General features: G+C 41.9%; 1 protein-coding gene across 1 annotated transcript in view; it reads right to left on the reverse strand.

Annotated features, from left to right (window-relative positions):
- The window catches only part of LOC129718759 (chaoptin), a 160,547-nt gene that overhangs the window by 12,610 nt on the left and 135,634 nt on the right, over positions 1-12,303 (reverse strand). Inside the window, exons 2-3 of the mRNA XM_055669807.1 lie at positions 2,955-4,075; positions 2,102-2,900 (exon numbers count right to left, since the gene is read on the reverse strand). Coding sequence (XP_055525782.1) covers positions 2,102-2,900; positions 2,955-4,075 — 1,920 coding nt within the window. The remainder of the gene's footprint in view (positions 1-2,101; positions 2,901-2,954; positions 4,076-12,303) is intronic.

A 12,303-nucleotide genomic window follows, 5' to 3' on the forward strand; every position in this document is an offset into this window, starting at 1 on the left:
TTTTCCAGCTGATTTGTTGTTCTTGAGCTGCTTGATGGCATCCTTAACTTCACCTATCGTAGAGGTCGGAATGTCTCCCTCATCCGCTGTGCTGTCGAAGTCGTTCCTCCTGCCTTCTTGGTCCTCTGCCTCTGCGCCATTCAGGTGTTCATTTTAGTGCTGCTTCCACCTGTCGATCACCTCACGTACATCCGTCAAGATTCCTCCATCCTTATCCCGACACATTACGGTTCTCAGCACAAAGCCGGCCTCGAGATGCGTTCAGTTTCTTGTAGAAATTACGTGTTTCTTGGGAACGATACAGCTGCTCCATTTCCTCACGACTCCATCTCTTTCAGGTGGCACTTTTTGTCCCGGAGCAGATGGGTCTGCTGTCTTCGCATCAGTTTATATCGCATCACGTTTTGACGGGTCCCTTGCTGCAGCATCAATGCCCGCGCTGCATTCTCCTCGCCTAGAATCGTCTGACACTCCTCTTCATCAGACCACACTTTCAGCATGATCCGATGCTCAAGATAAACTTCTTCACGACTTAGAAATTTCAGGAAGAGAGTGCAAGAATACCGTTTTTCTCAGCTGTCTTGCAGCTCTTTAACTGCTTTCTTCACCTAGTCCATGGATGGTGGATCCACAGCTTGTCCATCATCCTTAACATTCATTTTGCTCCTTTCAACGCCTCTGTTTTCCTCGCCATTTAACAGCACACTAAAATGTTGTTTCCAACGCCCTACCACCTCTGATTTATCGATAATCAGGGTCCCCTCCCTGTCGGTTCCTAATTCTGTTGATCTTTTCATAGCAGCTCCTCGCATGGTGCCTGGAGAAGCAACCCTCTGCCTCCGCAAGTACACCCTCCCGAAAGTGAAAGTTTTCTTCCGGCGATGGAGACTCTTTCCAGTGGCTCTTGCTGTTACAAATCTCCTTCCGCTAATTCGTGTCATAGCCGTAGCCAAACCGACTAGAGAGCTACGGAACGGGAATGTGGAGTTCTCCACGAGGTACGGTGGCCTAAAACGGGAGAACGTGAATTCCGTCCAGTAAATCCTATTGCGGACACTTCATCCAAGTACCACATCTATTACAGGAGTCCGTTTCCATGCGCAGGTCGAGTAGGAAGATTTGTTTCACTCCGTACTCGCTAGAGAAAGCTTCCACTCTACCACGAAGTATAATGACCTGAGACTTATAAATTTAACTGCAGCCTGAAGTATGGCTATCTGTAGCACTTAATTTGCACGTAGGAATATTCGAAAGCACACCTGGTTGCTCCCAAAAGGGGTGGCTCGCGATCATGTTCTGATCGATGGCTGGCACTTTTCAGACATTACAGATGTAAGGTCGTTCCGGAGCTGCGTAGCCGCAAGTTTACAGAGTCCGCTTTGTCAAGCGAATGGTCATGGGTTCAAGTCTTAGTAGAAATCAGGCCATTCTATGACAAAAAAAGACTTCAAGCAGGGGTTTATTCTCAGGCTCCCCACTCTCTACGCTGAAATCTACAATACCTTTGCGTGACTTACTCTCAACCCTCTAGTGCCCAATGCCGCCATTTGGCGGGCTTCAGTCGAAGTTCCGAAAAGTTTTAATAAATGAAACAGATGAAACCGTCTTGTTCCAGATGCTTCCACTTCAGCTACTCCTGAATGAACTTGACGCTCCAACGAGACTACCGAAGCCGAACGAGATACAGGAGTTACAGTAAATCAAAGCACCACAATTAATGGACATTTAGAAGCCAGTCCATATGTTTCGTCAATTTGGGATCAACAGGCTCATATTGGGAAAACATGGTCGGTTTCCATGGTTTCTTGGATTTGAATGTAGCATCGAACATAGATATTTGGTATTTCAATGTGACTTCGAGTAGGTACCTACATGATCGAGGAATTGGATGCGTCTATGCATTTATGAAACATTTAGCTAAGAGTCTAACTTATCTTTTGTTCTTGATTTTCAATAGGTGACTTGGCGTAAAACAAGCCTTCTTCAGCTAAACGTGAAAAAATGAAGTTCGATGGCTTTTAGCAAAAAAAAAAAACATATGTACTACAATATCACCAGTTTTCACTGTCTTTTTCTAAAAAAACAAGTTACAGTCACTCACCTGAAAAGCCTCCGGTGCAATCTTGGTCAACTTGTTACCCCTAAGATTAAGTAGCTTCAATTTGTCCAAGTTCATAAAGGCTCTCCTTTCAATACTTTCTATCCGGTTGTCGTCAAGGTAGATAGCGTTCAGTTCCTCCAGATCCACAAAAGTATGCGCCGGCACCTGTTTAAGATTATTGTACCGCAACGAAACCATTGTCAGTTTGCTGTGAATGTCTTGCTGAAAGATGCCTTTGGGTAAATTTTCCAGCTGATTGTCGTGTAATTCCAAGCTGATAATATTTTTCAAGAAATGAAAGCAATTATCACTTAGCGTTTTCAGTTTATTGTTACTGAGATCAAGTGCTTCTATGCCAGTTAGCTGTCTGAACGGGTCCTGCGGAAGTTGCTGCATTGAACCTAACCCATGGGACATTCGCAGTGACACCAAGGAATGGCCGATTTCGGCAAACGCACTCGATTCTATGCTATCGATTCGGTTTTCACTCAAATCCAATCGTTTCAAACCGCGCAATTTTGTGAATGCATGATTTTTAATTGATTTCAGTCCAGCTCGAGTGATCTTCAGCTCTTCGAGTTCTGGACTAAAGTCGACAAAGTCATCTGGGTTGAGAGAAACCGCCGACAGATGTGACGTTGCTAACGAACGTAAATTCTTCATGGCCGATAGTTGCTTGAGAGGAAACGGTTGATTCTGATGCCCTGTTGTATCCAACTTATACAAATTCACTCCGGCAAAAGGAGACGCATTGCGTTGATCTAACTGCTTGATTATGTTATCCTTAATATTGAGGAACCTGCATAGAGAGCAATACGTGAACATTTCCCCGCGTAGTGAAGTTATTCCTTACCTCAAGTTTTCGAAACCCTGGAACAAATTATCTTCCAAGTGAGTCAGGTTATTTCCCGATAAATCCAAAACTTGTAGCGAACTTTCTAACCCAGAGAAAGCTTCGGGGGAAATGTAACTCAACCCACAGCTCCGAATATAGAGGTCTCGAATTTTCGCTTGCCGAAATGCGTTATCTTCTATATGTTTTATTGGATTGCCGTCCAAATAGGTGACATTTACCGTATCAAAGAAACTGAAAGATACGGACGGAATTGTCTCGATAGAGTTATACTGTAGTTGCAATATGTCTAGCGTGAGTTTATAGCTAATTTTAGAGTTATCTTCGTCTGGACTTATCGTTCGGATGAGATTGTTGGAAAGATCCAAAACCCTTAACAATCTCAGAGGTTGTAATGCGTTGTATGGTATATGGCTTAGCAAGTTGTTACTCAGATAAACTTTCGACAACTTTCCAAGACCGTCTTTGAAAGCGGCTGCATCGATATTTGCCAGGTTGTTTCCGCTAAGATCGATACTGTCTAGGTTTGGCAAACCAGTTATGCTACCGGGTAGCAAAAGTGAAATGGAATTATCGGAAAGAACCAGTGATTGGAGGGATCTCTCCAAGCCTCGAAACGCGCCAGTTTCGATAGTGGTGATGTCATTCCCCCGGAGACTCACAAGTCGCAATTTCTTCAGATCACGAATTGCTTTGGAAGGTATCTCCGTTAGATGATTGTTCTCCAGCACCAGCTCCCACAGTGAACGTTCAAGTCCATAGAAAGCTTCGTCCGGAACTTTGGCAAGGGGATTATTCGATATGTGCAGTTTGTAAAGTCCAGTAGCCTGGAAGAAATACGGCTCCATTTCGCGGAGTCCTGTATCGTCCATATGCAACATGAACAGTTTTGAGCTGTTGATGACTTTTGGTACCGCAGGAAAATGAACATGCCGGCAGTCTACCACTCCGAGGTCCGGGGAGCTCTTGGAACAACTGCACAGAGCATTGAAGAAGCACGGCGGGTGCTGGGACACGTCGATCTCTCGGGCGCCAACCATCGATGCCCAAATCATGATACCCACCGTCACGATAACCAAAGTGTATCCGAGGGTCACCAAATATTCGAGACCAGCGTTGCTCTAGAAAAGATAAAACAGAAGTGTGAGATAGAATAGAATCGAATTTGCAAAAGTTAATTACACAATGAAATAATAAAAATAGATACTATTATAGATAGAACCTAAAAATAGTCCAATTCGTTCTCGCCACGCAGGCGTTAAGATGCCGCTTGTTTGAAACTCAATATTAATTTAATTACGCGCCATGAACGGAAAGCAAACTCATACAAATCGTCCAGAAGGCCGCACGGAAGATATAGGAATCGCTTTTTTTCCATCGCAGCAGGATAAGGTGTAACCAATAACCGTCGCCCGGTGGGCGGATAATCGAGCGGAAAAGCTAGCTCTTGCTGGCGTTCCGTTTCGTGGTGGCTCGCCCAGTTCGACATCCGGACTGCACCGGGGGAAGTCTGTTTTATGTCATCACACGATCAAATTAGCTTTCGCTTCCCCTGCCGTGCGAGAGGGTATCAATCGATTGGACGGTCCGGACACGCCTTGGAGAATGTATGCGATAGCACAAATTTACTGAGCTATTATGTAGCTATTTTATGAGGGACCAGCATTTAATCTAACAGTAAACCATTTGAAATAATTTTAGTTTATTTTAGAATGAAGCACTCGGTATTTTTCACGAGTGAAAAGATGTTTGCACAGAAATGAAATTTTTAAAAACAAAACACATTTTAGCAAGATTTTCGTATTTTTAATATTGCTTAAATAACGTGGTTAGAAAAATAAGAGGGCTTTTTAGGACATTTATAGCAAAACAAAATTTTAGAAAAAAATATTTTTTTGGCTTTTAAGAGAGAATTTTGTTATATAATATTTTCTAATAATTTCAAATCGCTAATGCAAAATAAAACAGTATCGTGAAAATCGAGCCTCCTTCAATTTTCGTAGCAGTGGTAAGCACTACAGATGATTGAAGCGAAAAGCAGGATGCAAAGCAGTAACAAGAAATGGTGAACTAGTTGCAGCTTAAATAGTATCAAACAGAAGTATTTGTCCTCAATAACCATATGAATTAAGTATTGGAGTAAAATTGTCCCTAAGAAAGGATTCAGTTTATTAAAACTAAATTGAAGGTGAAGAAGTTTAAGATTCCTTTAGGTTGAGCTTTTGTTTAGCGTTTGCATCATTCCCGGGAATTAACATATTTATTTCTCAAAAATTTACAGGATCCGGAAATATAAAAAATTAAAAATTATAAAAAAGCATAGATAAATTCTGTACACAAAAATCATCCTGTTTTGATCAAGTTGTGTGCTTTCACCTTTGATATTGAGTCTTGTTAGAATAGTTAGCGCTGGCGCGGACTACTCAGTAATATCATAATTGACACAAGCTCTTTGTTGCACCGCTCTCCAATTCTCTTTACAAGGGCTTTCAATCAGCGGTGTGAATATAAATGGGAAGATGGCGTGAGAATTAGCCGTAGTCTCACAATTAAACTGTGTTTTTCGATTCACTTTGTTTTATAAGCTTGACGGTGCTGAGATGTCGTCGAACATATTTAATGAAAGATATTTTGTATTAAATACTCCTAGAACAGAAATCTTTGAATGTCAAGACAATGCAATATTATGGAGTACGATAAAGTGTAATAGAGTATGATGTGAGGTATAATGAACCACTGGCAGACTCACAAAAAGCAGAATACTTGATGAAGCAGAATTACAAAAGGCAGATTTGAAAAAGGCACGGAAATGGTTTATGCCTCTCAGAATTGTAGCAAACGTTAGCAGCATTATCCAGCTTTTTACGCGCTATAATGGCGGTTGCTATAATGCAAAGTGCGTAAAAAAACATCCACCCTTTTGACAACTTTTTTTTAAGGAGTAAATATAGTAATGAAGATAGAAAATTAAACTAACTGAAAATATGATTGTAGAAACTACGAAAAATATAGTTCAGCAGGTGGGACTCGAACCCACAACTTCCAATCTCCGGTCAGATGTGTTTCCGTTACACCACCGCAGAACGTTAAAGAGATACTTCTAGAATCCAGTTTTGTATCGCTTATCCAATTCTCGCACTTCGTACATTTACTCAGTAGAGACTTATTTATAGCTGGCTATTGTTTCAATAACCTTTTGACAACTCTGCTTACGTCAGTTTGAAGTCTCCATATATTTTATCAAAAGGAAAATATATCTGGCAACATTTGTGTTGCCAATTTTTCAGAATCCCAAATCTGACGTAAGCAGAGAGGTTCGCATATTACAAACAGGCATTATAGCGACCACCATTATTGTGCGTAAAAAACTGGATAAGAAAAATGGGAGCATGCGTAAAAGAAGCTACATCATTTAGGTTTTTAGGTTTTGTTGAACCCCTCCTCACTCTCCTATCGTAGCTTTATTGCAACCCCCCTCCCTCCCCATATTTTTTTTGTTTATAAATTTTATTATCAAAACATTGTATCATTATTGAACAAGAAAAGACAAGAAAGTATTAAGATGACCCTAAACAGAAAACGTCAGTTTGACTCTTCATGTATTTCGCACGAAGAACAATAAATCTGGAAACATTAATGTTGCCAAAACTGCAGAAATCACGAATCTGACTTAAGCAGAGAGGTTCACAAATTACGAACGCGCATTATAGCACCCGCCATTATGGTGCGTAAAAAGCTGGATAGATTTCTGTTATTCTTCTCAAGGTCTTTTTCATGCGGTATATATAGGTATATATAGGTGAGGAAGAAGAAGACATGTGTCTGTATTAGTAGCGAAAAATGGGCAAAAACCACGTGCTTTGGGTTGTGACGTAGATCTCCAAAAACAAGCGGATACCATTTGAAATTGTATCCCGTATTTTTTATTAGCACAGGAAGGCTTTTTCAGCCGTTAACTGTCATAACTTGTAAAAAATTCTTGTAAAAATTTACCGAACATTCATTTTCAGGAACTGTTTTCGGATTTCTGCTGGTATTGAGCTTCCATTTTACCAGATTTTTGTTGACAGAGTGAGCCAGCATTTTGTTTGCATGGTACAATACTTACTTACCTTACCAAACAGTCCCAAGCCGTGGTGTGGCCTTTGCTGTACGTAAGAGTCGTCTCCATTCCACTCGGTCCATGGCTGCAGTTCGCCAGCTCTGCAGTCTGCGTAGAGTCCGCAGGTCGACTTCCACCTGATCGATCCACCTTGCCCGCTGTGCACCTCTCCGTCTCGTCCCTGACGGATTGGTTTCAAGAACCATCTTTACCGGGCTGTCGTCTGACATCCTTACAACATGCCCAGCCCACCGCAGCCTGCCTATCTTAGCGGTGTGGACGCCAGATGGCTCCCCAAGCAGCTCCTGCAGTTCGTGGTTCATTCCCTTCTCCACACTCCGTTTTCCATCTGCAGTCCACCGAAAATGGTACGCAGCACCTTCCGCTCGAACACCGCAAGGGCGCGTTGGTCCTCCACAAGCATAGTCCATGTCTCATGGCCGTAGAGGACTACCGGTCTGATCAGCGTCTTGTAGATGGTTAACTTGGTGCGGCGACGAATTCTACTCGATCGAAGCGTCCTCCGGAGACCAAAGTATGCACGATTTGGCCTGCCATAATGCGCCGTTGAATTTCTCTGCTGGTATCGTTGTCGGCAGTTACCAGTGAGCCCAGGCACACGAACTCATCGACCACCTCAATTTCATCACCACCAATTGGAACTCGAGATGGGAGGTTACTGATACTGTTACTGTCTTCACGTGAACCCCTTCCTTTCATGTAATTCGTCTTCGATGCATTGATGACCAGTCCAATCTTTTGGCTTCAGCCTTTATCCGATGTACGTATCCGCCATCTTCACAAAGGTCCGAGCCACAATGTCGATATCGTCGGCGAAACCAAACAGTTGAACCGACTTTTGGAAAATCGTGCCACTCGTGTTAATCACCGCTCTTCTAATGACACCTTCCAGGGCAATGTTGAACAGTAGGCACGAGATACCATCACCTTGCCTCAGCCCTCTTCTGGTTTCGAAGGGGCTCGAGAGTGCCCCCGAAACACGAACTACACACATCACTCGATCCATCGTCGTTTTGACCAACCGCGTCAGTTTGTCCGGAAAACCGTAGCCGTGCATAATTTGCCATAGCTGGAACATGGATACAACTGGTTGGTGTTGCCTGGGCAATGTTGTCATCCGACAATAGCTAAGTGAGAAGGTGCGACGCGATCATTGGCGCGTAAACCATATTCCGGCGGTAGAGGAAATGCTTCGCCAACCTGAGCGCCTGTTCACCAAGATGGTGTGGCTCAAAACAGCGTCTAATCTCCATGTTAGGAGCGGCTGATCAACGTCCTGGTGGCAGCGTGGGACTCTAAACAGAGCTGACACGATGGTCCCCCGGCGAGACAGGGGGTTGGGGAAGGCCCAACAAGCCGCCCCGGAAAACAACATGTTACAAACAACGTAAGAGATAATACGGATCGGATAGTACAATACTTAACTACCGGCTAAAATAGCTTTACCTTTTCGTTTCTCGCACAGCACACAAGCAGCAAGAAAAAAGTGTAGAAAAAAATTGCTACACGCAACACTCATGTTTGAGCTTGACCACACGTTGTTTAGTTGCTCCTTCATAAGCCATCTGAGCTAATGAAGTTGCACAAAGAACCACGTATATGGCTACTTAGGATTAGTTTGCGTACTTCAGTGAACAACAATTCAGTAGCTACCGCTTTGAATCGATCGATAACGGCGCCCGCCACGTCGTTACGATTGTTAAAATAAGGAAGAATGTTATAAGAAAGAAGGTGTAACAGTCGTTGTTGTCGGAGACCAAGTTTGCCTTTGCATCTCCACGATTGCGACGGAAAGGAAGGATTGTGTCACCGTGGTAAGTGACTGATTGAGACAGTGTTGCGCGCGAAGTAAACTCATTGAAATGACGACGAATGAGTATCTTTCTTGTCAGTCCCTGCGGACCCATACGAGCTGCGCTCGTATTTTCGGCCAAACGGTTAGACGGAATTCATCTCTTCATCGGCATGACTGCGGTGAAATGTAAGGTTTGTGTATTAATAACACCGTAAAATTGACGAAATCGAACAATGTCGCGTGCGAAGTTTGCTTATCACGAAAACGAAAGATGTGTATCTTTCTTACCAAGCACCGCGATCCTCTGCCACTCCTAGCATTCAGCTGTTCGTCTATTACCAAAACTCGAGTTCCTTCGAGAAAGCAAACGTAAGTCGGCGGACGCGGTTTTTTTGAGGGTATACATCGCGTTTCGGCTAAACGGTCACAGTTAACATATTTCTGGGTATTACCTCGCGAAGTCACAACACTCCGGAAACATTTATATGAGCAAAACTCTCCGGGCCAAAAACGCGTTTATGCCGAGGTGTTATGCGCGACCGGTCTATTCCCCCTACCAACGCAGACACTCGAAGACACGACATTCACTCTTTGTTGTCGATGCGAGTATTGCCTATTAAATAGAAAAATTGGCAAAGTTTCACGCATCGAAAGCCTCAATAGTTAAAAACAAAAATGCATGAAGTAATCGCTTCTATATTTATCTCGTCACTCCTTTTTGGTCAATTTATCGTCAAATTTCACCATATTTTCAACATAAAACTTTCAACCACTTGACAAAATCGAGAAGCAAATAAATTTACTTTAAAAAATTTGTAGAAATTTGACGATAAAATGGACAAATGAGAGAAATTAGATGAATATAGGTGCAGCCAGCTGTTGAGACGAATGATGGAGCGATTAAGGTAATCAAACAAAATAAAGTTCGAAGTTTATCAACAAAATCAAATATCAGTTGTCCTGGACTACAATAACTATAGTAGCTGTCACTTCGACCAACAAAATTTTTGGAATTATTTAATTACAAATTGTTTATGTGCAGCAACATTCGTTCAAAAGCTAGGAAAAACATAAAATAAGAGCGTGAAATTACGTAAATGTCCGTAAAGACATGCAATAGATCAGGTATTTGCTAATCTTACGCACGAATGATAACTTTTAAACTATATTGTAAAACTAAACAAAAGCTGAGCGGATAGGTTTCGGCCAATTCTGTCTTGTGCGCTTGACAAGGCATTGCCATACATTCAGACTACAAATCACACGACTGCAAAGAGAAACGAAAACAAAGGGAATCACAAGCTCCTTATAATCCTTCAGTCTGCGCCCCTCAAGCGCTCTGTAAACAGTCGAGCCAGAAAACCCTAAAACCGGCCTCTACACAGCTGAGGTCACAAACAGGGATGCAGGGAACAGGGAACATATATAAAAAATATCTGAAAAAATTATTATAGAGATTAAGGTGAAACGTCGTTGAATCCAAAAATGGCCAACTTCGAACCACCACTTCGAATTTTCAAAGGCACAAGACTCGGAAATAGTTATTGCGTTCCTTGTGAAAATTCTATTTTATGTTTGCTGTGGTGATACAAACAAAAAATAGCGTTTTCACAGGGAACGCATTAACTATTTCTGAGTCTTGTGCTTTTGAAAATTCGAAGTGGTGGATCGAAGCCGGCCATTCTTGGATTCAACGACGTTTCACCTTAAACAAATTTTTAAACCGGAAATCTGTAAAAGTTTTTATGGAATCAAAAAAAAAAAGATTGAAATGTGGCACCTCTGGTCACAAGCACAAAAGCAATCACCAAAAGGCAGAGAGAATAAAACTGCTTCGACTTATCCCTTCTGCCATTCAAATCTAACGAAAAACTCACAAACAAAATGTCACCAACACTAATACATATCATCTGATTCCCGTCTCTTCTCTGAACCATTGTTTAGTGCGAGAAGCGTCGCACGGAATATCAACAATATTTCTGCACTCTCGCTTCTTTTGCTTTTTTAGTTTACCTTGCGCTCACTCACACAGATTTATGGCAAGCGCTCGCGGAAAACGCGCTCCACCACCGATAAAATGATTGCTGCTCCCATAGCTCATCAGTTAATAAGTCACAACTCCGTTGCCGGATATGATTATTGATGGCAATCAAAATTGCTTGTACCTTCCACGGATTTTAACATTGGCGTCACTTTCACCGGTAGTATGAAACCGCATAATTTCGTATCACCATTTCCTCCACCCTTTGCACTTATTTTATGATTACGCCACGGGAGGGCTAAATAAATAAAATGCGATCGACATTATGGCACTTTTCTCAAACTTACACGACTTTGCTAGCACTACACCGCACAGTGCAGCGTTCCGTAGACAAAATTTAAAAAAAATCAACTATTATATTTCACTATACTGCCCGCCCTTCCAAGCATAGTTGTCCCAGCGTGCATAAGGTTTGTGTAGAACATGGGACTACTATGATTGGAACGGCAGTATATGAAGTACGCAGTGCTTTTCATTCATGTTCGAAATATGCTGCATGTGCATGAGTAAATAGCCTCGCTGTTTGTGGATTTTAAGGAGGCATACGATTAAGTTAAAAAAATGAGCTGTGGTAGATAAATACTGGGACACGGTATTCCGAAGAAACTAATTAAGCTAAGTCGTATGACGCAGGAGGGATCAAAGTCATGCGTGCGGTTAGCTGGCGAGACATCAGTCGCGTTGGACTGAAACAGAGGGATGCGCTCTTCAACTCACTGTTGAACCATTTCCCGCTCATGGTGACTCTAGAGCACCAAGAATTGTAATGACTATACCTCGACTAAAATTAAATTATTTTGAATTCTTTTTTCTACAAAATTTTGCATTTCTAATGTACTTTCAACTTGGCATATCAAATGTCAGCTTGATTCAATGTTTGAACTGTTATCAAGAAAACTACAGAAGAAAGTCCGAATTTTACGATAAAAAAATAATGTGTGTTTTTAGCAACTGTTTTTCTAAAACGAATAATGAATCGTTTTTATAACAAAAATAACTTTTACGTAGATCTTTTGTTAATTGAGTGTAACGGTCCATAAAATTAACAATTTTTGTTCTTGTTCACTTGTTCCATAAGTTTTTAAATGGTGCCTCAGAGCACCTTTGGGCATACAGGAGACAAAAAAAAAAAAACGATGGCCCTAAATAAACTATATATCTGATTTCATTTTTTGCTGGCCGTTCTTCTCACTACGTGGTGATTCCGGAAGGAGATGAATCAGAAGCTGATGAGATGGGAAGCGACATCGAAGATGAAGTCGCTATGTTTGCGATAGATCCATTACCAGATGAAGTTCATGAGTATTTTTCCGAGACAAAAACGGGCCAAGAAAGAAATGAAAGTGGGTCTAAACGCATTGAAAGCGGACCAAAAACGAAAACTTACCAT

This window comes from Wyeomyia smithii, chromosome 1, assembly GCF_029784165.1.
Source record: "Wyeomyia smithii strain HCP4-BCI-WySm-NY-G18 chromosome 1, ASM2978416v1, whole genome shotgun sequence".
In the NCBI taxonomy this organism is placed as follows: Eukaryota; Metazoa; Arthropoda; class Insecta; order Diptera; family Culicidae; genus Wyeomyia; species Wyeomyia smithii.